Genomic DNA, 26919 nt, shown 5'->3' with positions numbered 1-26919 from the left:
TACAATTAGTAAAATAGAATTAAAAAGCTCATATAAATTAGAAACAAGTGGTGTCAATATGTCGATAGATTTAATTGTACATATTTACAAAAAATAGTGACGAGTCCTTTATATTAGATACAAAAAGAAATAGAAGTGAACGCTAATTTTAGTGATTGCTGTACGAATTAGGACCAGTCTTCAAAGACACCATGATACAAATATTTTATTTAATTTTATCGAAATTTGGTTATGCGAAGGAAAATTAAAGTTTATTCATAACAATATAATGTAGTGGCGCTTCTAGGTATATATAGAGGATAGTAATTTTTGCTCTAAGGGTAAGGTTCAGATTCACAGATCAATATTTTATTTTATTTCTTTAAAGTCGGTTCACGTTAAGCCATGCTTTTGAATCTCACCCTAAAGGTCTCGATTAGGTGACTCTAGTACATATCACAGACTATTTATTCTGATACGTGGTGTGGTCGAGGCCAACATATTGAGAAACACTGCAAAGGGCTCTGGAGTGAAAATATCCACCATAATATTAGGCTTGTCTTAACGCAGAGAAAGGTTGCTACGCTCATAAGTTCAGTTTTTAACTTATATAGTTTATGAAATAGTTTACTCCTTATCCAATAAAAATAAAAAATAGATAGTATATGTTTATCATTTCCATCTAATATTGCTTTATCTATGGTGAAAACTAAATACAATTTTGAAGGGTAGCTGACTTAAGTATCAGTATATTGTCAGATTGCGTCTGACTGATGGTACGAGTTGAAAATGGACATAAATATGAATATAACGTTGTATGCACCAAACTTCAAAGTCTGTGTCAATTTCTCATAGTTTCTAAAAGTAATAATTTCAAACTTTATTATTTTTGGTTTTCTATTTGTAAATCCTATAAACTGTTACCTGCAAAATCCTTAGTTAAATAATAATCATTCAGAGTGAAATTAATAAATTATTATATTATACGGATTTCGATCTATGTCGATGTACTTGCCATAGCATAAAGGCTCAGTCAGAATTCAGATACGTCTTGTTTCTTGCAGTGGTCAGTGCAGTGTTTTGCTAGCGAGCAATAACTTGTTGGCGTGTGGAAGTTTGTGATTCAGAGCTGGTGTAGAGACGCTCCTTTATCATTAAATGATTATTTCATTCGCTAAAACTATTAATATATAACAATAATAAACACATTTTCATATTGCGAAGTTTTCGATCTCCTGACGTAGTGACATATCGTTTCACAATTAGTACAGATTCCACGGTGGAATTTTGTGTACGTTGTTGAAAAACATCCGTGAGGTGTAATAAAGTGCACAGTGAATTTGCGGTGTAACAAAATAGTGTTATTTGTGCAGTGTGTATGTGAAATATGCTCGGTTATAGTCTACTAATTGGAAGACATTTGCAAGTAAGTTTCAAGAGTGTATAAACTACCTTATCTTTGTAAAATGTGCAATATACTTGTGACAAAGATAACATAATGGAGCAAACACTGGGTTCATATATTATTTACTTTATTTATTCTAAACTATACACTCTAATAAAATACTTGTAATAACTTTTAGACTATACAGATTTGTAAACTTATCCTTTTATATAATTTTGAAACAAAAAGTTAGCTATTATAGCTAACCTACTTATATATTGCAGGTACACATATACATAAAAATTGCTTCTTTTAAATTGTCATGTCTTTAATACTAGTAGTCTACAAATGTGATTTCACTGAAGAAAGTTGACATTTCTAGTTATGGAATTTTATAAAAACAATACACAAATATTTAGCAAAGTTAACTTATAAATATAGACAAAAGATGAGATATTATTATTGATATAATAAATGTGAAGAAATTAATACCCTTACAAAATATAAAATTATACTTAATTACATAGAATTGAAAATATATATTAATATGTTAAACTTAACTTAGACTCATAAATTATAAGAAAAATAGACTAAAATATAAAATAAACTGTGTAGTGCTCACATACAAATTAATTTATATCATATAAATTGCTTAAATAAATGTAGCAGTTTTATTTAAAACTCAGACATCTAAGTAAATACAACATATAATGTCTAAATAAAACATTACATAGGTAAACATCTGTTTTTATCAGTTATTGGACTGGAGAACAGGCCTTTGGTAATAAGGTATTAAATAGATTATGTTTAGTTTAGACATAATTATGTTAATTGTTCAGTCTGTATGTTAATCATATTCCTCAGTTAATCTTTCAAATAACTTAAGTGACCTTAGGCCATATTTTATACATAAAAACACATCATTCTTATATAAATAAAAGATTTAATACTTTTTATTTCTATAGATTTTATATATTATAGATATACATTATTAACATTGCAGTGCAAGCAATTTGATAATGGCTTAGTAAATTTTATTCAGGTGTTGATTAATACGAGAATTTGAGTAACCTGCATGTATTAAAAAAATCATTAATTTTGAAATGCTGGCTATGTAGCTATAAAGACCGGCAGGATCCGAAGTGAGGTTTAACTAGTTCTACTCACTTTCGCCCTGCCAACTTTCGCCAGCCACCAAATGCGAACAACATGTAACAAATTATTAATTTTATAGTGTTTGGATATCATTCAATAAATATAGATATACCTAATAGCAAACCAGTATTTTGTAGTTCTTAGTAGTATTTGTTCTTGTTTTATGATTTAGTTTGTCATTATTGACAATATATTACATAATTTATTCGCTTTGAAATTAATATACCTATTACTTGATCAATTACAAAAATATATCTTTTAATGCAGTTTAATGAAATATTGCATAGTTTTATGTTACATATACAGATAATTTTCCGAAGAATTCTCAGAATTTGATTATTAAGATATAGAAACTTTCTGAATATTAAAATGGTATCTAATGTGCATAATCAAATAGTGATAAATTTCACCACAGATAAGATAAGGTACATTGAAACATGTAATGTTTGTTAAAATGACCTTGATATTGCTATAGTCAACCTCAGCAGAGAAAGAGTTGCAGTATTCGATTTTTTTATTGCTAGTATCTATCTTTTAAAAGATACTTGTTGTATTTTATCAAATTTTATTTCCTAGACAAGATGATAGGTGATATTTAGGTTCGTAACGTTCCGCATTTCTCACGATGTTTGCCTTCACCCTACGAGCAAGTTCTATATGCGCTCATAGAAATAAAATTCCATGCTTGTTCAACCGAACCCGAACGTAAGACCTCAGTGCGAGTCGCATGCTTAAACCACTACGCCAATTCTAGTTTTTTTTTTAATAACTATTTATTTATAAAAAAACATTCCTGTCCTAACAGGTTATCCTAAATCGAAAAGACTACACAACAACTTAATAAAATTTACATACGAGACAAAAACAAACATAGGAATTATGTTGGTTAGATTAGCAAAAACAAAATTACTAAATACAAAAAATTTACTATTTATTTACTAACAACAATAATAGAACTTTTGCCAGTTCACTCAACGGACAATAACTAGATCCGTTAACCTATGTAATTCGTATATTAAGACAAACTCAACGATAATAAATAATATATTGTTTCAACAACGATTTTATCCTCTCATACTTTGCTATAATAGATTTTGTGTTGCAAGTATAAAATTAAAATTGCATGAAAACGAATCGATAGTCGATAGTGTGTCGTGAAAGCGAAACTAAATATACTTTCTCTATAATGAATCGGTAATAGGGCTTATTGAAGTGTCAGTCGTTACGAATAAATCGGCTTAGGGCGGGTATAAAGAATATTATTTTCTTATAAATTTTTATATGTTTCAAATACTATGACCATTAAGTACTTACTGGTATAAAACTACTATTGAGCAGTGTTGGCCTAGTGGCTTCAGGGTGCGACTCTCATCCCTGAGGTCGTAGGTTCGATCCCCGGCTGTGCACCAATGGATTTTCTTTCTATGTGCGCATTTAACATTAGCTCGAACGGTGAAGGAAAACATCGTGAGGAAACCGACTTGCCTTACACCAAAAAAGTCGTCGGGCACAGACGGCTGATCACCTACCTACTTGTCTATTAGTTTAACAAATGATCATGAAACAGATACAGAAATCTGAGGCCAAGACCTAAAAAGGTTGTAGCGTCATTGATTTATTTTATTTTATAAAACTATTATGCCGATGTTGATGACGTGATGAATATATATTTCGAAATTATTTCGTTTCCGTGACAATACAAAGTTTAGTACATGCCAAAAAATGATAAAAAAATAAGCAATAGCACAAGGTTTTACAATTTTTACACTAGTATAAAATTGTTTTTTATTTTGTTCAGCTGACTTGAGATGGAAAACAGATGTAATAGTTTACCGTAGAAAAAAATATTTTAAGCGTGAGAATTGTTTAGTATCGCAACAGGAATTCTGAATAATGTATTTAATAAAAGGAGAACAAAAAATTCTGCATTTTACATGAAGATAATTCATTTTCATAGTATCCATGTAAAAAAGGATGAAAACTAAAAATATGAATCACGATTATTTAAGATTTATTAAGATTATTGACAATTTATGACCAAAACTGGGCTAACTCCAATTAAAGCAACATTCTGCCTACGATTTTAAAGATTTAACACTGCGATTTTAAGAGTAATGTGTAAGACCACACACTTTGTAGGTCAATGGGTGTGACGCTGTCTCAGTCAACAAATGTAGTTAAATTTAAATTAAGTGCCAGATAAGATCATGGTTATTAAATTTTAACCAAACCTTTATGGCGAATTAGTAAGTATTAAGATTCTTTTGGATTATTAGCGTCGTAAAATACTGTTTTTTACCCACTGCACAGGTTCTACGTCCCAAAACGTGTCGTGGTCTCCGAAACGAGAAATTTCCAATGGCTGGGTTTCCGAAGGTCGATCCACTTTGTTGATAGGTGTGCTTCTTTCACTGTTCGTCTTAGCTCATGCGCTGAAGGTACCAGCCAACGTGTATCAGCCTTGTATTCACCTATTATATTGGGCTGGTGTCGCCATAATCCGTCATCACTTCTTGTCTGCCTTTGAAATTTACGCAATATTTCGCATTCCACAACTAGTATCTTCTGCTTCATTCATAGTTAGAGTCTAAGACTTACATGGCTTTCTTGACACTATTCATACCTTCAGTGCTGTCATTGCTAGATTTGTTTCAAGGCACTTCTTTAAGGCCAAATCTCCTGCAAGATTAGGCTCTATGTTGTCAATTTCTATAACTAGCGACTACAAATACGGTTTCTATAAATAACGACTCGAGGCTATTGCGACGGTTTTTGTTTAAAAACCCGGGCTTTAGTTACAGCAAGACTCGGAAATGGTATTTAGTTTTGTGTATAGGAAGATGTTGTCCTGGGCAGGGTTGAAAATATTTTTTTTAATTTTTATTATACAGTTTTGAACTGTGTTTGTTTTAAACGTGTGTTTTTCTTCTTTGTAGGTTAGGGCTTATTTCAAATTAATTCAAGATCTTTTCAAATTTTCCATAGTAAGTTTAACATTTACAAAACCCATTAATGGATATCTTTAATCAATTATAAATGCTTTAGATTCACCTGTATTTTCTAACAAATGTTAATTTTTAAATTAAGCGACTTAAAGGCTATCCCAGCGAGGCCTCCGGGCGGGACTTTCTGAACTGTAAATTCTTTTCTAGGGAAATCCAATATTTATATTCAAATGATGGGAATATCCACTAGTCCATTGGGAATTGAATTACTTTCTCTCGACAGCCGACATTAGGGACTTTCGTAACCTGCAGGGAATTACTTATGATTTCCATAAGTACGACCTTTATTTCTGATATTTAAATTCATTATTAATTCTGCGACTGAATATCAAATAAATGTCAACTCAAGTATGATAAAAAACACGGTTTTAAGTGAAACTGTTTTAAAACAACTTGTTTTTTTAATGATGCCTGAGGTGGTGGCAATACAATATTTTTGTTCTCTTCAATTACCTTAAACAAAGAAATTAGTGAGATTTCAAAGTTATAATAAAACAATTTTGTTAGTCATACAAATTAAATTATACCCCAAACCTAAATGTCGAAATGCCTGCATCTGGATTATACTCTGTACAAGGTTAATGACCTTTTATACCTTCGAACACACAGAAACCGGCGCAGCGGCCGGTATATATCTCCCAATAGTACTTGCGATTTTATTATTGAATTTTTGTACCGAGCTATATGAACATTGCAACATTAGCACAATGAATATTAAAAGTGAAAGAACTACATCGAAATTGCTAATGAAAGTGTCGGGACAAAAAATTAGTTCTTGATCCAATAAAGCTAACTTAGGAGTTATCAATAAGGGGAAATGAAGATGTTCAGAGGTTTTTAGGGGGTACTTTATTAAAACAAACTGTTTTCTTATAAAACGCATGTTCTATACAATATATTACTTCCATCTCAAACCGAGTGTACTTACAGTAAAAACTTTAGGGGCATTAATTCGATTTAGGTGTATTTGGTTCCAGTACATTCTGTTGGAGATGGCATGGCACCTAAGTAGGATATTAAAATATAGGCCAAACAATTGTACAGTTCAAGCCGTTAAAATGTGTTTCAAATATTTTTTAATATAGTTATATTATTATTAAATATATTAAGTCATAAAACGGTTCATAGCATCAATTACGATTTGTGTGTCAAGTGGCTTTCAATAATGAAATAAAAAATGTTATAGAGACGGAAATAGATTTTGTTTTTTTTATATGTAACAGGAGGGAAACGGCAGAAGGCTTACCTGATGTTAAATGAGACCGCCGCCCATGGACACTCACATTGCTCTGGCTCGCAAATGGGTTGCAAGGCCGGGCTTCTAAGAATTTGTACACTCTTTTGTTAAAGCAACTTAATTACTTCGGAAATACTTCAGTGAGTAGCTCAAGAAAGGCTCAGTTGTGGAACGGCGGACGTCGAGGTGATGTGGATGGTATTTTGTGTTTTACCTTGATGTTTGATGATGAAACTCAGCTGCCGAAATTAATCCGAACCATGCATCTGAGCACGTAGTAAATACCTACGGTAGTAGATGCAGAAAGACCCCACATCTCTATGCATCGCCAAGGGATGCTCGGAAAGTGACTCGTCGTCGACGATTCGACTCGCTTTTTGTTGAATACGGTCAAGCTTAAGGAGCTGGTACAGGGGAACTCCCGCCCAGTGTTGAGAACAGTAGGTACTCCATTTAGGGCCGAATTTGTGCTTCATGGAGTTGCAATGCTCGCCTTTCTGACCACACCAAGCCTTTCCTGTCAGATGACCACAAAACTGAACGTTATTCGATGTGTAACGATGTGTAAATGTTTTCGTAAAATAAGGGGTGGATAGAATGGGAACATGTATACCCTAGGAAACTTTCTGGACTTTGTGAGTGAAACAGGCTGCCTTATATAACCTTTGATGTAAAGAGTTTCGATAGTGTTCTAAAGTATTAAATTTTGTGTATTTTAGGCTTTTGGGTAGTTGAGGATTGTAAATTAAAACCTGAAAATTTTGAAAATGTAAACTGGGCCAATCGTGCGGTGTGAGTGACAGTCGTTATGGCACATGTATAGACCTAAAGACCCTGGGATCGTAGGTAACGAGACTTAAATCGACTCATTTTCCAACGATTACTTTAGTCATTTTAATCGAACCAGTTCCTATAGGATACAGATATTAGGATATTAGGAAGTTATATTAGGAAAATGAGCTCTCAGCTTGTTGATAGTGCATCAAGGTAGAAGCGAGCACAAAAGGTAGATAACAATATCGTACTATCTCACTAACTAAAACAAAAATGGCCCGGCAAACGGTCTATTGGCCGCATAGGTAGCTTAAAAAATTGTGTGCAGACAATATTATAGCTGTAGCAAGAACATAAGGCCTTCATTCTGGGATAGCCAAGATGGGATTCCGTCCCTACACTAAAGGACTGTGTATGTATACAATAAAAAAAAATTGTGGAATTTAAAGGACGTAATAACAATAAACATGTATTTTTAGTCATGTATTACAGATTTTCGTAAAATTAATTTAAGAAACGTATGAGAATTACCTATCCCTCGGTTGTTCTAGAATCTATTCTTAGACTGCGCGGTAAACCAGTTTCTCGTTTGGAATATAAAGTGGTTCAAAGTATTATCCGCAAAGGACATAGTAACAGTTTGATTGTTGAACTAATGAAAACTGCTCAATATTGGGGCCACTTTTATTCCATACTGTTCAAAATTAAATATCCAATTTTAGTTATTATACTCTTAGTCTACGTTACTTATTGCTATTTCCATTACTTCATGTTCTGTAGTATGGACCCATTTTGGGTATAGGCCTCCTGAACTTTTCATTAGGATCTGTTCTTAGCCAAACGGAACGTTTAAAAATACGATGCATTTTTTATTCCACTAGGAGTGCAAGTGTTGAATCATTTAAAGTTAATTAAAACCTAAGCGAATGATAATAATAATAGCCTTTATTGCTGTAAAATACTTATTCTAGTACATAATAATGTGAAGTACTGTAAACACTAATAATTAATAGGCAAGTCGGCTTGTCCTTGGAGATAGGCCTCCAATAGTTTCCACTCTTCTCGGTGTCTAGCTGTACGTAACCACATAGGGCCAGCCGCTCTACTTACATCATTTTCCCATCTTTTTATTTGCCTTCCTCATTTTCTTTTGTCATTGCGAATCGAATAATGACAATATAATGTCAACTGTTTTTAACAAGGTGACCCCAGTTAATATCTCATTTGCGTGCATTTTGGCATTTGTATGATTTTTTAAAGGATAATAAAAACAGAGAATCTGAGTTTTAGTAGAATTTTATTCTATACTAATTAAAATTGATTTGTGAATAACAATTTCCTTGTATTGCAGGAAAGGGAAACGATGCCGCTTCAAGCCAATATAGCAACATAATGGTACGTTTTTCTTCCTACTATAGAGAATTAGTTTACCTTGATAGATGTTAGGCTCGGTCAGTTATTGAACAACTAAGATGAGTACAGACTAATTCAATTATAGAAGAAATAGTCAGTATCCAAAATGTTGTTTCTATAATAATAAATAGTTGAGACTTATTTATTCCTTGAAACATTAATCCATCATTACAAAAGATACCTACGCTTAAAAGTGTATAGAAGTTTTTCCAAGCACCTCTTCGTCTCTCTCTATCTTGAGGATTTTTCTCTCAATTTTCCCCAGCAATTTCTTTGAGCTCGTGCAATAGGGCAACCTCTCTTTCTTTACTCTGGTGGCCTTTTCCACCTTGCTACCATTTTGTTCATTTTTTGTTCATGGTAGCGGTGTGGCCCGGACCTTTTCACTTAAGTTTTTTGTGGGATAGTCCATCAATAATAAAATACAAAATTATAAATAGTAATTGGTATATTAGTTCTGTAGCTTAGACGTAAGTCCTACAGCTTTAGGCAGGGCTTTATTTGAGATAGATCAAAGTAATCTTACATTGATTGATTTTAATATCACCGAAATTTTGAATACTGTATATATAGAAGTATACATACAAATTACTAATTTTTCTATAACGCGATTGCCTACCCAATATAACGCGGATTTACCAAGTTATATTTCAGTAGTGTGAAATTTATTATTTATTTAAATTAGTTCCAAAACAACGTGTATGCATAAAATTATACAAGATTTGTTACCGCAAATTTTACTCACATACACAGCAATTATATTAGAATTCACAACTAAAAAATAAATATATACGATTCTGGATGGCTCGAAGGTACAAAATGTACGGTTCCTAGGTCGTCAAGGCGCTTTAAATAATAGAGGTTTCTTGTTCTACACTCGCGTATTACAATAGACTATGAGCGAATTAATGAAATGTTAATCGCTATGCACCGAATGAATGCAATTTAACAGTCAAAAAGTGTCTACGTCTGTATATGCTCTCGGGGTATAACTCCGACGATTTAGGAAATCGTCACGCTTATAAAACTTAGAAAGCCTGAGTGAGCAAAATGTACAGCCTTGGCTCGTACAATAACTAAAACTAAGTATAAACTTAAATCTCATTAAGAGCATGATAAACAAAGTTACGGTAAGTTGGAAGATTGTTGTAAAATCTACTGTTGAATGATTTGTCAAGTCCAGTTTTGCGTTCAATTGTGTTGTCATTAAATTAAATAAGTTTATTAAATTCCTTTAACGCGGTAGACACGGACCGCTGGGATTACTGTACGATACCATCACCGAACTGATAAAGCCATATCGCAATTTATTTTCCTACGATACATACATAGTCTGATCTTTACAGTACATATTTATGTATAATTCTTGAGACCCATGTTAGATTATTCACGGATTATAGTATATTTTTCCACACAAGACGGAAAAAAACTATATTAAATTAGTTCAATATCTATTATGTAAGTTGGATAAGTGGCGAAGTGCGTGTCATTCTATTAGCATCGATTACAAGGACGTATAAGAACAATGTAATGATTGTCGAATAGAAAGACGAATTTCTTCCGTGGTGGGCTAATCATATCTTAACATATAAACTTTAGACATCGAGGGAGAACGTGGAACGTTTATAAAAAAGAAAAAAAGTATTTGTAAGAAATGAAGACAAAAATGAAGATTTTTTTAAGGCCGTCCATTGTGGCCGTCCATCTATCATCTCATTGTGGAACTAGCTGTCAGTAGAGGTATTTCTAAATGGGCCTTCAAGAGCTTGGCCTCTGAAAGGTCGGCAACACACCCGCTTATTGCAGGTGTATGTGTGGCTGTTATTACTGTTGTTATTAATAACTACTTAATTTTAGGATATATGTTATATATATATATAACAAGATATAGTAGCATTACAGACTTTATAAATAGATTAGTTAATTTAAAAAATATATATTATGTATGTTACTATTACATACATTTACAAGTACTTGTTCTCTTTTTCTACACACAGTATTTATTCAGGCATATCAATGGTCGCGTTCTGGATATGACTTCTGTTTAATGAGTCTTCTGTTTCGTGCTTTCTATTATACGCGTTCATTACTAGAGTCATACGCAGTTTATAAGTAGTCTGTACTGTTGAATTAGGTACTATTTAGTATATTTACTCATGTATGTAAATGTTGCAACATGAGAAATAAATAATTTAAATCTTAGCATTAATTAATATCCAAATAAGATACAGGCTGATACGTTTCATCGTGATATACTAGATACAAATTGTTGCACTGTAGTTGTTATAGAAACAAGGAATAAACATATTTGTCAAGCAAGGGAGATAGCGTTCCTCAGCGATTTTTAAGATTGGTAGGATCGGATAAATAATACGCTTAGTTAAAATGGATCGCTTAGATTTTTGAATAAAGAGTTGGGGTTCACCCCAAGAGGCAATGCGTGTGCGCACCCCCTGAGGGTTATTTGGGGCTCAAATTATTCTGCTATTTGTTTTTTTTATAACATGGGGTAAATGGGTAGGAGGATCACCTTATGTTAAATGATACCGCCACCCATGGACACCCTTAATGCCAGGTGGTTCATGGAATTAGTACGCTCTTTTCTGAAGGACCTTAAGTCGTATTGTCCGGAAATAGTTTAGTGGGCAGCTAGTTCCACATAATGTTGGTGCCCGGCAAATAATGACTTAAAAACGTTCAGTTGTGGAGAGGATGACAAGGTGGAAATTTCGAATCCTGCCTCAATGTCCGTGATGAAACCCAGCTGGTAGCAGCAGGTATTAATGCGAAGTACTTCTCGTAATAACTCGTGGTAGAAATTGGATGACGATGGCACACAATAAATTAGGGTGGAAAAAGTCGGAGGAGGCCTTCTCCCGGACAGTATAATAACCCGTGGTATCTATCATCTCTATGCAACGCCAAGGGATAAAGCCGCTCGGTAATGCTCTGGGTGGTATTATCCACTATAGATCATGTCAATACAATCAATACTTTTTTTATCCAAACCAGACTGATGTGGCGGCAGTAGTTAGGAATTCAAAAAAATCTTATGACATCGCTGTCAAATCATAACTAAAAGTGATATTTGCCATTAGCCCATTTCAGAGATGAAGATAGAAATTAATAGTTTCTAACAAAAGTTACATAGAGAAATCCGTGAAGCGTAAAAATTGCTAAATCGATTTCACACGCAGATCTAGACAGTTTCTCAAGGTGCGCTCATTCCATATTTCTAACAAACAGTCATTGTTTTCAATTTACGCAACAGTTGATTGTATTTTCGGTCGCATACGGAATTAACCCATGACGTTGGGGGCATGGCTAGTAAGTAACACCGTAAAGGTGTTTTAATATTTCTTCCATATATTTAGAGCCACCAGGGAAAAGAAAGAGAGTTCGCCCTCTTGCACGGTGGGCTGACGACCATAATTAAGTTGGCGAGAAGGGGGAACATTTGGAGAAAATGCTCAAGATAGAGATAGGAGCGAGATGGATGAGACCTATGCTCGAACTATTAAAAATATATATTATTTTTGTGTAAAATTTTAAATGTATCCTTTGTAAAGAATACATTTAAAATATATGTATATATATAAATACCTTTAAATTTCTGCTGTACAAACATTACCTGTCCACATCGTATCCCTAGCTTTCTTACTAACAACCAACTGGCAGCTGAAACTATCTCCTTTGCTCCGACATTCATAATAATGACTGAAGTTATTATTACTACAGACATTGAAAACTCTGTTTTTTTTTTATATACTTTTACAAAAGATTTCATTACTTACACTGCTAACTTTTACTAATATGATTTTTTTCGATTATGTATTAATATTATTATATTAGTTTTATTTTTTGCGACTCTGGCGCAATCTTGCTGCTGGGATCTCTGGCAGAACGACCTGCGCAGTGATACAGTCTGCTCCTCAGCATAATGAGCCAATTAGAACCTCAGCACACACGCATTACACAAAACGTACCTTGTTTTTTAAAAGAAAAAATTGATATCTTTCATCTTTTATTTTTGTATTTTGTTAGTCTAATCTAAATGTCTAAGTCTAATGACTAAAATAAAATATGTATTTTTCTGAAGTTGTGCAAAAAAATTTCTTAAATGTTTCAGTAAATCAATTGTTAGCTAAAAACAAACAAAAAAAACGATTAAAATAACACAAATCTCCAAAAGATACTGTATTCATTAATCATAAAATTTTGTCCCTGATAATGAAATAAAAAATCTATTCATATTGGAAAAACTAATCAACCACAGAACAGTTTTGAACTAATTTAACTTTGATGTAATTAAATTATAATTACAATGGCAGCTGATACTGTTGCCATTGCTCCGACATCCATAAATACCTGAAGTTTATTGTCTGAAAAACTTAATATTGCAAAGCTATAATAATAGCGTTGCTAATATTTTTCCTTATATTAATATACAATTTAAAAATAATAGACAATCTATACAAAATTCTCTTATGACGGAAGCACTAGTTTTGATATATCAAATAGAAGAAATATGTTTGCCTTTTTGGGTCTACAAGTTTACGTCTGGAAAGAAAACAATTTTTAACCGGATTGAAGCTATGTATTATAATAAACTTATATTGTCACCGTGACCACGCACGCTGTGCACGCGAAACGTCTGAAAAATTTGAATATAAAAATTATGTAAAATAATTATAAGTTTATAATAATACATAGCTTAATACATAGCTATAATAATAATAGACAATACTAGTTTTACGTCTCTTAGATGGTAATTACGAATAAAGAATGTAATTATTACACCTTCTGTTGTATAAAAAAGAGCATCGTCCTCGCTGCCCCTTTTGGGCGTCCCGGCTCCTTTGCCTCTCATATAAAAACGCCAGCCCTTATCGAATTTCTAGGTGGATCTTCCAATTTAACCTTAAGTCGATTAATCTCAGTGACGATATGCGCTTGAAGGGCTAATGAGTCATGCAGGAAGACATTTCAATGCCTTGTTCGAGTGACCTACTGTTTGTTTACATTAACACTTATCTGTATGTAAGTGTACCCATTGATAACAGAGGAAAATATGTTTTAAATGTGTTAGTTAAAACTTTAATTTAAATGGGAATCGACTTTGATAAGTATTGACTTTCTCTATTGTAACCGATGCAAGAATTTAAGAAAATTCGATTTTTTTAACACGTTTATATGCCAATATCTCATTGATTTTAATCAGTGCTCATGTCCCCAAAACTTTGAGTAATAACACACAAGTCAAGTTTTTTTAGCTATTAACAAAATACTCAGAATACTCTTCTAACAGGTGACAGGAGGTGGTGTAAATCGAAAATCAGAACAGAAAAATCACACACGAAACAAAAACCAAACAAGAAATTAATTTGGAAAAATAAGTTAAAGCGATACACGATAGGCACTATGAAATGATAGAACTTTTGTCAGTTCACACAACGGAACATAAAAAAGGTCGGTTAACCTATGTAACCAATTTTTTGTAATAATAATCAGGTAAGTTGGCCTGTACCAAGATCGGTGGTGGTGCCTCCTGCCCTGATTCCTCTTCCATAAATAGTTTATAAATGAGGATCAATAACTTTTATAAGTACGTCATACTATAAAATATATTTGTCTTGATAATTTTAAGTCAATACGAATTAGTCAAATATAGAGAAAAAATCAACAGTGTTTTGCGTCAAAGTAAACGAAATATTGAGTTTGATTGTTTAAATACTTTGGAAGGACCAACGCTGGTCAGGGGAGCCTCCTCCCCTTGATTCCTCTTCCATAAATAGTTTATATAATGATTTTTAAGGATCGAGAACTTCTATAACTACGTCATACTATAAAATATATTTGTCTTGATAACTTTAAGCCAATACAAATTAGTCAAATATCAAGACAAAATCAACAATGTTTTGCTTCTGCCTTTCATTATTTAAATACTTTGGAAGGACCAACGCTGGTCAGGGGAGCGTCCTGCCCTTGATGCCTCTACCATAAATAGTTTAAGTAATATGCGAGGATCAAGAACTTCTATAACTACGTCATACTATAAAATATATTTGTCATGATAATATTAAGTATTCGTATTGACTTCAATCAAATATTAAGAAAAATCAACAATGTTTTGCGTCAAAGCAAACGGAACATTGAGTTTGATCAATCAAATACTTTATAAAGATGATTGGGTAAACACTGTATAACAATTATTTTATTAATTTATAACGAGTTCGTTCTAGTATATCTGCTATGTACATGTTAAATAGAATATTTGTTTTGAAATTAATTATCACCCCTTATCTATAATAATATCGTAAGTGGAAATATAGAGCGTTTATTAAGGCATTTTGTCGCACACCATCTCTATATGGAACCAGTTGCCTACTGAAGCATTTCCGCGATACAACTGAGGGTCATTCAAGAAGAAAAGTACCAATTGTTATACGGCAACGCAATTGCGAGCCATAATGCGTAAGCAACCGAATAAACCAAATGAGTAACTATGGCACATGCGCACTTGTAGGAAGATTCTTAAGAATATGTCTCATAAAAATGTTAGGCTTTCATTTAATATATATTAAAAGCCAACAATATTAATAATTTCTTAGACTAAGTGTTACCTAATCAACATCAGAATAATACAAATAAAGATATGGTAGTTGGCGGAAACTGGCTGATATACTCTTACTCATTTAAGATAAGAGAATGTAATGGTCAATGTTGAAACATGTATACAGCGAAGAATTTGCTACCTGATTATTTACGATTATGAATAAATAAACTTGAGGCATGTATGAAGCCTGCCTAGTGATTAATCAAACGTCATAGATTATGCAACATTTTTGTAAAATCGTACGTACGTATAGTACGTGTAAAACCGTTGTTATTGTTTTTGTAAAATTCGACAAAACGTGTATTTTATCCTTAATGAGGGTAGTCGCAAATAGATTCTAGTGGTTAATAAAAAGATTAACGGTGACCTAAATCAAAACGCCTGACCGTAGTTTAGAGCCAATTAAATGTTCACGTTGGAGTTCCATTAATGAATCCTAACGATCACGCGGAATCCAGGTCATTACTGAGTGGAACCACTCAGCTGTACTGCACTATGTAATGTACGCAATGTTTTTCAAAATAGCTAACGTATGCGATATCCATTTTTAAAATTTCTACCGCGAGAAATAAATTCGTTTAAGTGTTTTGTTAAGTTTCTCAGTACTGATACCATAACAAGTATTGGTCGACGACTCGATTGAAAACGTTTCTTTTTATTATGACGACACGACCAAGAAATTTCTCGATTGTTCGTTTAAGTGTATTTCCCATGTGATATGATTGTGTAATTAAAGTGAATTAATAGAAATCAAGAGTGTTTTGTTTGATGAATCATATTTCATACAGATTAGTGTAACCGAATTAACTCAAGTTAGCCTTGAATCTTGTGAGTGTAAATTATCTCGAGAAGTGACCGGTTATCGGTCTAATGTAATTTCACTCGGTTGAGATTTGTTTATGATGTTTGACATTAACCAGTGCCAATTGCTTTTAAATATTTTTCGTTAGTCAGATTTTTATCGGGGATTGACTATTATTGGCAGTTTTATTTTGAAAACATTGAATGAAGATTCATATATTAAGTTTTAATGCAGACGGCGTAGGTAGGGTTCGGCCTTCATAACAATTAGATGACAGATACTTGGAAGTGAGTATGCAATTTATACTTAGTCATCAAATTATGTTATTTGTTGCAGGCGTATTCACTATCGCGGCAGTCTCGTATCGCTGCCAACGATGTTGCGACCGGAGTCCCCTCTCGCTGACCATCGCAGCCTTCTGCCGCGACGGCTGCTTCCGGTCAAGGCACAGATAGCACCCGCCGACAAAAAGAAGAACCGCAGATCTCTCGAACTTAACCCCCCGTCCGATCACCCCACTTATGACTATCCGAAACTCCTCATCTCAAAAACCACAGATTCCCTCAACACAGAGTGCCCTCGCAAACACTTAAATAAACAAGATTCGACTGATAGCTTAAAGAGGGCGCTCCTCGCCAAAGAGGACAAAAAGCTCAAGGACGATAAGAAAGTTGCGAAGCAGGATTCGAGTGAAAGCCTTAAGAAGGCTTTGCTATGCAAGCAGGACTCGAATGATAGTCAGAAGCGAGTGGAAGTCGATGTTAAATGGACGCTAAAGGAGGAAAAAAGGGAGGTGAAGCGGGGTAGCGATAAGAAAGGGTTGCTAGAGACTGATATAGATGAGACTTACAAACGGATTTATGAAAGGAGGACCGGATGTGCCCGGCCCACATTAACACCCGTGGCAGAGAAAGGGGTGTCTGCAAAGTCTCCTAATGGGAGTCCCATCACCCCTGGGGTGGCGGCGGTGGCTGAAGGTGTAGTTCGGTGGGGGAGTGGGCTCCTATCGCCAAAAGAAGAACCAAGACTTCGACCGGCCAGGAGCTGGTACGGCTATGGAACTCTACCGTCAGATAGTGATAAGGTAAGTTTGTTTACAAACTTGTAAATTATTTATTACGTAGTATAACTTGACAAAACTGAAGTATTTCCGAACCAATTCGACATCGTTCACTACATGAGTTGAGCCTTTTGCCCGTTTGCCTCCTGTTAGATTAAAAAAAAACACTGAATGCGAAAAAAAATGGAAACAAATTTGGTTTTTCCACCTATAAATATAATCCATTTTTACCCATGATGAGTTTTTTTACCATTTATTAAATAATTTTGTTGGGTTTTCCTGTGATATTAATCGGTCGGATAACCCAAGCATTCGCCATTTAATTGAGAGGGTTTCGTTGCTATGTTAACAGCATTTTATCATTATTTTTCCTTCCTTAGAAATATCTGAGAAATATTAAGAGTGTTTTTTAATGTGTTTTGTGTGTTTTTTTTAGTGTTCTGCACGATCACGATCTAGCCTCACTTAAGATTAATAAGTAATTTTAAACTAATCTAATTTAAAAAAGATATTTAAAATAAGAAAGTGTCCAATAAGGCTCTATTAAGTGAAAGACACTTTGTTTTCAAGTGATAACATTCAATTGAGCATTTGTACCGACATTTATAATATAGAGCATACAACAAAAGTATCCAAATGCAGAGAATACGAGAATAAACATTACTCATGCACTCATATGAACGGGGTCAACCCTCAAACATTGTTATTCTTTATTTATACAAGTATTTCGGCTCTGCGCTGAATACAGAATGTTTATCGTCCGTGAATACCAAGAGAAATTAAGGTTTCATACACTGGACCGACGGTATATGCAATCATTTCCCTCGTGTATTCGTACTTATTATAATACAGGAGCAATGTTGGGCGTGCGACTCTCATCCCTGAGGTCGTAGGTTCGATCCCTGCATCAATGGAGTTTGATTCTATGTGCGCATTTAACATTCGTTCGAACGGTGAAGGAAAACATCGTGAGGAAACCGTCTTGATTTAGAGCCAAAAAGACTTAAGCACTTAAAACTAATTCACTAACACGCTAATTCGTATGGTTTTGTCATTTTCAATCTTCAATTTTTTTTTATATAAATGTTCTTGTCATAACTTTTTAAAAGCAGATTATTTTCGAGTGTTGCGCGTTAGTTTTACTTACTAGGTTAGGTTTTACTACAATAGGTAACTATTCACGACTAACTAAAAACACGCCTGAAATTCTACCTAGCGTCCTACAAGGAAAGAGCGTACCAATTCTTAAAATGCCAGCAACGCACTCGCGAGCCCTCTGTCATTGAGGGTGTCCATGTGCGGCGGTATCACTTAACATCAGATGAGCCTCCCGTTTTTTGTTCTATAAAAAAAACGTAAACTGTTCTCAATAAAATAAGCAAATTGTTTAATCACATACTCAAAATTTGAATTCCTTGATAATTTGTCTATGGGTAAACAGATACTAAATGCGATGTTATTGATAACATACAATCAAAATAGGTCTTTCGGTTATCTGAAATATTCGCTTGTTGGACGCTTTGTTTTCAAGGTCTAGGTCGTAGCATGTAGTTATTTTTAGCGCTAGAAATAATAAAGTCTTGTGATGTTATTGTTGACGTAGCGCCATTGTCGCTTACGTGTAAAAACTGGAACAATGCAATATGAAATGGAATGGAATGTGTCTCGGGAAGGGGGTCATTTGTGTAACATTGTCCAAAAGTTTTTTTATAAAGGGCAAACTGACAGGAGGCTCACCTGTTGTTAAGTGGATACCATCGACACTCAGTGCCAGAGTTTAAGGAATTGGTACGCTCTTCATAAAGGACTACGGTCCTTCAAGAAGAAGAGCGTAGTGAGGTGAGTTGGTTCAGACATACTTCAGCGGCAGCTGGTTCCACGTAGTGCTGGGTCCATATGATGCGCGGCAAAAACTGCCTTAAGAAACGCTCAGTTATGAAACGACGGACGTCGAGGTGATACGTGTGGTACAAATATGGATGCATCATGCAAGTGATTTAACATACGGGTGTAACTTCTACGTCGCGTTTCTGAGTTTCCAGGTTGAATATATTCGTGTATGCGGTGATGTTAGTTATTTCGACTACGTATTTGCGTGTTGTTCCCACGAGAATGTATTTCACCGTTCCAGGTGCTGATATAGGACAAATCTTTGTTTTTAATTTATTTTTTTATCATTTATTACTTAAGATGTCATGTGAAACATGGTCCATTGATTTGAGAACTGACAGTAATTGTAAAACTAGAAGCATTTCATATACATTTTGACGTTCATAAGTGTACATTGTTTTACCTATATGAATAAATGATTTTGAATATCCCTTCCTAAGTCATGGATTATTGAATGAGTAATTTGGCGTTGACAACCCTAGCATTCGATGATTTACCGTTATGAACTGCGAGAATAGCCTCAATTTGAATTTTCAAGGAATTGTGAGTAAAAATGATAATACACAACTTAATCCAATGACGAATGTTGCTAATTAGTAATATGGAATTATAATTAGCCCTAACTATATTTAAATGTAATTAATTCTAGGATGTATATTTAACGATATTTAATTGACTTGTTTAAGGTATCTCGGACTATGCTTGAAAGGCTTATTAAGAATATCCATAGCCCTAAATCACCTGCATTATGAGCACAACACACATACACACTCTCTTGTACATAGCCTTACTATACCTATTTACAATTACTACTATCTTCTATCTACTTACTATTTACAATTAGGCTTCTTTTGTAGAATGGGGGGGGGGGGGGGGGGCAAACAGGTCTACGGGACACTTAAAAAGGCCATTTAGAGGCCGATTTTTATTACGTATTATATTTTATATGGAAGAGAGATATTTGAGAGTATCCATATGCGGCGGTGTCACTTAACATCAGGTCAGCCTCCAGTCCGTTCGCCTTATGTTCTATAACAAAATATCCGTCTTAAGAGGTCCGTTTAAGAGGATTTTAATTACACGTACAGAATATTTATATATATAGTCCAGCCGTTATGCATTTATTATGCATAAATAAATCAAACAAGAAAAACTAGAACGTACCATACCGTCGTATAACCATGAGACAAAAACACTGATTCAACAATTGACAACAATCAATCCGAATAAAAAGTAACTTGTTAAGGAAGTAAATTACAAGGAGAATGCGCAGTCGCAATTATCTCAAAGTAACTGTGCCCTGCGGTTTTATTCGCGTTTTCGCTCATAGCCTAATGTTATTAGCCTTTATCGATAGACAAATGTATTCGAAACAGTCCTGAGAGCCTAACTAAACGAACAGCTTAAAAATAGATAGACCAGAGACAACTAGAATTGTTTACGTAAAAATATTTTCCACCTAAGCCCCCGAATTAGACGATATCAAGGAATTCGGGAGCGTCATAACTAAACTTGTATTATCACGAACGCGCGCGTCGTGCGGTCGTCTCGTGCGTGCACTGAACAATATTATTTTTGATAAGTTTATGTGTGATTTTTTAAAGTGTTTAGTGGTTTTTGTGATTATGCCGGGTGATTTTAAACGTTCGAGGGTATGTAATAGCTTATTTTGTTTGGATGTTTGGGTCTGAAAATAAATAAAATCGCTAATATATCGCTTTTGTTGTAAAATGTAATTTATATACCGTGTTCGTAGTAAATTAATAATTATAATGATTTTTAACGTTCGAGGGTATGTAGAGGCTTATTTTGTTTAGACATTTATATTAATAAATAATATACATATATTGAAACTTTAAAAGAAGAGGAAATATATATCGCTATTGTTATTCGTTTTTATAAAAGTAAAATGTTGTTTTATATTCTCAAATGGAATAATTTTAATTATACAATTTCCGTTTAATGCCAAAGAAATATTAATGTTAGCGTATTTTTGCATGCTTGCTGGAGGCCAGCACAGGGCGGCTTTAATATGTAAACAATTTTAAATAACTTTCATGGTAGTGTTGCATGAGCACTTGACTTAGGGAATTTACTTTACTTGCTTTTAATATCAGACTAACAATATATAATTAACTAGCGGATCCGACAGGCGTTGACCTGTACACATGTCTTTAAAAAAAGTTATGATGTAAACCATATCGACTCCATTAGAACACACAAAAAAATTCGTCAAAATCTGTCCAGCCGATTAATGACATCTGCCGGGCTGATTTGTGAATCTAAACCATCCAGGCCACCTTAACGCATACAAGGTTTGAGTAAATAGGAGTTGAGTGACATACACACGTACAGTAGAATTATATATATAATGATAGTGGTTTACTTAGCAATTGATTGACAAAAAGCAACGTTTTATATGAGTTATTGTTACCTACTTGACTTTTAAAATGTGGAAGGTCAGGTATTTATACTGGAAATGCGTTGGCGCCTCCTACGTGGACCGTAAGACCGTTAAGAGAGTGTAAAAGACTGAAACCACCTCGCTCGTGTAGTATTATTGTTAGGTTTTTTTTTATAGAACTGAGGGCAAACGGGCAGGAGGCATCGATTGACACTCAGTGCCAGAAGGTTCGCAAGTGCGTTGCCAGTCTATTAAGAATTGGTACGCTCTCTTCTTAGGGTTGAATTGGTTCGGAAATACTTCAGTGGACAGCTGGTTTCACATAGTGGTGGTACGCGGCAAAGAAAATAAAATAAATCAATAGCGCTACAACCTTTTTAAGTCTGGGCCTCAGATTTCTGTATCTGTTACATGATCATTTGTAAATTGAATAGGCAAGTAGGTGATCAGCCTTCTGTGCCTGACGCACGCCGTCGACGTTTTGGTTCAAAGGCAAGTCGGTTTCCTCACGACGTTTTCCTTCACCATTCGAACTAATATTAAATGCGCACATAGAAAGAAAATCCATTGGTGCCGGGGTTCGAACCTACGACCTCAGGGATGGGAGTCGCACGCTGAAGCCACTAGGCCAACACTGCTCAAATGCTGTTGATAAATAATAAAGCCAAGTTGACCAACCTTCCCTGCCTCAACTGTTACCGGTATTAAAAGATATATATTTTTATATATGATGATATCTGAAATTATAGTAATAAAATGTTTTTTTTAAATAACAACACTGATTTTTATAGGCCAATGCCTAATAAAAATAAGTATGTTATGTTCCCTATGTTTATGGTATATTTATGTCAAAAATTTCTAATTAACTTAAATCTAAAAATTCGACCTTAAGCGCTCTTAATATGAGAAATATTTATTATTTTACTAGCTTTTTAGCTAGTCCAGTAAATATGTCCACATGACATATAAATAGAACAAGATAGCATTTTCCTGTTATTCTTTGTTTAGAGCGTAGGGCAATGACATAAGGCCTATAGTGAATATGTGAATTTCCGCAAAGAGTTAGATTTGTATGAACTCTGTTATTATAAAAATCTGTTAATGATTGAACTCCTGTTGCAGTCATAGTATCCTGACCAGTTTAATATGCTGACATAAAATTAGCGGCCCAAATTTCTTTATCGTTTCATCTATTAATAGCTACAATTTTTTATAACATTATAAATTATAAGAATTTACGACCATATCTCTGCGTTCCGTAAGCGGCTACGCTGGTACCCATCCATCAGCGATGTGATGCTCACGTTCTGCTATATTCTATCTTGTTCAATCCTAAAACTCCGTCCTATTTCAAAGTTTTGGGAGCCCATAGTTAGCGCTCTTCCGAAAACTATATCCTTGATATCTCATCTCATAACTCCTAACTCCTTTCTTGGCAAATCCTTTACGGTCTCTGCTGTGAGGCTATGAAATTCACCCGTCTCGATTCGCTTAGCTCCTTCTCTATTCTTTAAATCTCTACTGAAAAAACATTACCAGTCCACATCGTATCCCTAACTTTTGTATAGATACCGGCAAACATCTTGAACAAATGTCCTTGCCTGCGCAGAAGCGATTCTTAGGTAACAGTAATCAGTACTGGGTTAACTTACGATTTCCGAATTCTGCTTCTAGAGAAAAGATTCAGAAACGAGATTAGCATTAACTTAAACTTACTTATAATGCTTAAATTACATTTTTTTACTGTTTAGTTAATTTTATGTAAGTAATATAATAAAAAATCTTTCTGCAAAATAATTATTTAAATTTTGATTGTGTGTAAATACCCTAATTACAAAATGTATGATATAAATAATAACCACTTTAATTTAATTTACAAATGTTGGCCTAGTGGCTTCAGCGTGCGACTCATCATCCCTGAGTTCGAAGGTCCGAACCCGCCTGTGCACCAATGGACTTTATTTCTATGTGTGCATTTAATTGGCACGAACAGTGAAAGAATTATCGTGAGGCTTACCTTAGTCTCAAAAAGTCGACGGCGTGTGTCAGGCACAGAAGGCCTATCACCTACTTGCATATTTGATTAGACAAATTATAATGAGACAGGTACAGAATTTTGAGGCCCAGGCCTTAATAGGTAGCGCCACGGATTTATTTATTTTATTTAATCTCCATGTGAGCAACCGCATATACATACAATTACATATGTCTTATAATAAAAATGTGTGCGTGTACTAGTATACACACGTATGAAGTGAAACTGAAAGTGTGAAAGTGGAAATAAGATAAAGTTTAACAAAAGGCTTTCATTATCAAAGCTATGAATTCAAATAATACAATTATTTCATTTTACCTTGTTACTAGTAAGATTACTACAGAATTTCGTTAATTGTAATAGAATTATTACTATCATTGTTATCGTTATTATATATTTTTGTTATGAATAGCTTCGAAACCGTGGAAGGGACAAGAAAAAGATGGCGCGTAACTGAACAATGTGACGCGTAACCGAAAAATGTGACGGTAAATATTTTCCAACGCCGATAAAGAAAAGGGTTTAGTTTCACTTCAAAAATTCTTTAAAACACACGTTCAGTCCCTTAAGTATCGCAATAGAATGTCCGTTGTTTTATTATTCAGTTATTTTTTATAGAAAAATCATTAACTCGTAAATTCTTATAACTTTGGAACTGCAAATCGAAGTTATAGATGCTATAAAACATTAATAGTGATTTACAATGATTAAATTTTAATTAGTTTCATAATAAATTATTTTGTTGATAAATTGTTCGGCAATAAAACTCGTCGGTGCGACCTTGATATTAAAATGCGAAATGGATTATTTCGTTATCAATAAAGGGCACGGGGTCGGGTGTCAATAGTCACCGCGTCGTTGTTGATATTATTTTCTTGTAAATACAGCAAAGGAGTGGAAACTCTGGCCCCTTTCCACATTTCCTTGACAGTTTAATATGGGTTCATTTAAGCGGCGGTTCAAAAAGCATCTGGACAGACGTGCCCTCCAATAGGCCGCATTAACATAAGGTGGGACCAAACGTTTGTCCAGTTCTGTATAAAAAAGTATGAGATCATCTCTATAAAAGAATTGTGAACTTATACAACAATTAAAAACATGTGTGTGTACTTATGTACACGCGTTATAAGTTATACTTCTTTGGTGTAACAAGATAACAATCTATTTAACTTTCGCCTTATTCTACTTTTGTAGAAAAAACGATTCTAACAATAGACAAAAGGAATTTAATACATTGAAAGTTTTATTATAACGCATTATCTAGTTAAATAAAGTTTATTTCAATTTCACAAAAAATACTACATAATTAAAGACATGGACAATTTTTATTTTATAATGTTGACTGTGCTCACTTCAGAGGGTCGGTTTTTTGTGATGGTGTGCGCGCGAATCGTAAAATTTTACTCATCGTTTTTCCATAACGCGCCAAAAGAAGTATAGTAAGTAACTTCAAAAATAATCTTAATTAATCTAAAATTAATATTATTATATTGGGATATATCTAAATACTTGAATCAGAAACATTCCGGCAGACGTCTCTGGAAGTCATGTCCAAAGAAACAATTCCATTTATAATAAGTTCCTTTGTTCATAGAACAGTTTATTGATTCTCTTTGTTGCCAATTTGTGTGAGTGATGAGAAAAATCTGCTGATGAAGGGACATTAGTTGTTACGCAATCAAACTGTTTAATTTTCTTATAAGTAAAGGGGTAAGGAAGTTAATATCGTTTTATATTTTCATTCTTCTTAAAGCTGTTTATTCCTGAGGAAACATCGTATATGGAGATTGGATCCTTATCGACTAACATCCGGGCTTGAGAACAGACCTATACCCAAAGTCTTGCTGTCGCTGTTGTATTACGCCTGGCCGGAAAATCTTACGTGTTCAACCACGGAAACGAAAATCTTCTCTTTGCTTTACGTTCCAAAGCCCAAAATTGTTGACTCTTGACAGTTGAATCGTTTAACCTTTTATTACAAGTAAAAACGAAAGTTATTAACGGGATTATCATGAGCTCAATTGTTGAATTTTACTAAGACAAAGCTGACCTATAACTCCAGTTTTCGGCTAATCTACTGTTACTTTCTATTAGTATTCAAATATTATGATATGTGCTTGTAACTTGTTAAATATTTCTACTTGTTGTTTTATTCCCTGATCAAAAACTCGACGGCGTGTGTCAGGCACAGAAAATGACCTATTAGCCTATAAAAACAAATGATCACGAAACAGCAATCGGAGGCCCAGACCTAAAAGGTTTTTTTTAAATATTTCGACAATAACAATTTTGAACTAATTAAGTTACATCATTTTATTGTATTTATTTTTAGCCTTAACATATTTCCTAATACAAAAATATCTAATTATCTCATGTGTTAGTGAATATCTTTTACAGTTAGTATGTATCAGCAACCCTCTCCGGTAAATTCCTCCTCCAAGGCCTGCCATCTTTCTCTATCCCGAGCTATTTGGATCCATTGAGTAACCGCGATTTTTTTTGATGTCATCATCCCATCGAGCGTAAGGTCTTCCTCTGTATGTCTCCATGTAGTTACTGTTTTCGTCCACCTGTGATCTGTGAGGCGCGCTACATGACCCGCCCACTTCCATTTCAGTTTTTCTGCGTGGCTTAGAGCATCAATCGCTTTCGTCTCTGATCCTATTTGTATGTACCTTTTTATTATTTAGCATGCTCCTTTCCATACCTCGTTGACATGTAATTATTTTGTTTATCGTTTTATTTGTAAATTTCCATGTTTGTGCGATATTAAACTCGAATGAAGGAACGTGTTGGACATATCCTAGATGACTAATTGGATATGCGAAAGCTCTGTTAACAGTAGTTGCCGCGCGAGCTCACATTCGATCAAAAACAACAACGAATTGATGATTCTGAGATCCGATTTTATTCCACGGTATTCCCCAGATTTGACCCCTAGCTACTTATTCCTGTTCTAAAACCTCAAGAGAATGCTCCCTGAACAGAATTTTGCGCTTATGAAGAGGTTATCGCCGAAAGTGACGCCTTTGAGGCTAAAGACAAATCGTACTATATATCGAAAAAAATTATGACCGATATAATCGTTGTATAACTCTCGAAGGCGGAATATTAAATAATGTAATCAAATTCTATAAAAAAATATTATTTCTATATTAGCCTACG

The 26919-nt window shown here is 34.2% G+C and overlaps 1 protein-coding gene across 3 annotated transcripts in view; it reads left to right on the top strand.

Annotated features, from left to right (window-relative positions):
* Positions 1-829: 829 nt before the first annotated feature.
* Positions 830-26919, top strand: part of LOC123714867 (probable E3 ubiquitin-protein ligase RNF144A) — a 92679-nt gene continuing 66589 nt past the window's right edge. Inside the window, exons 1-3 of one of the 3 annotated variants that reach the window (XM_045669486.1) lie at positions 831-1405; positions 8886-8929; positions 16702-17449. In XM_045669486.1, coding sequence (XP_045525442.1) covers positions 16742-17449 — 708 coding nt within the window. In that variant the 5' untranslated portion in view covers positions 831-1405; positions 8886-8929; positions 16702-16741. Of the gene's footprint in view, positions 1406-8885; positions 8930-16701; positions 17450-20850; positions 20968-26919 lie in introns of those variants that run through there. The other 2 variants (XM_045669487.1, XM_045669488.1) reach the window with 2 other exon arrangements.

Source organism: Pieris brassicae, chromosome 10, assembly GCF_905147105.1.
Source record: "Pieris brassicae chromosome 10, ilPieBrab1.1, whole genome shotgun sequence".
In the NCBI taxonomy this organism is placed as follows: Eukaryota; Metazoa; Arthropoda; class Insecta; order Lepidoptera; family Pieridae; genus Pieris; species Pieris brassicae.
This window is presented reverse-complemented; position numbering and strand designations above follow the sequence as displayed.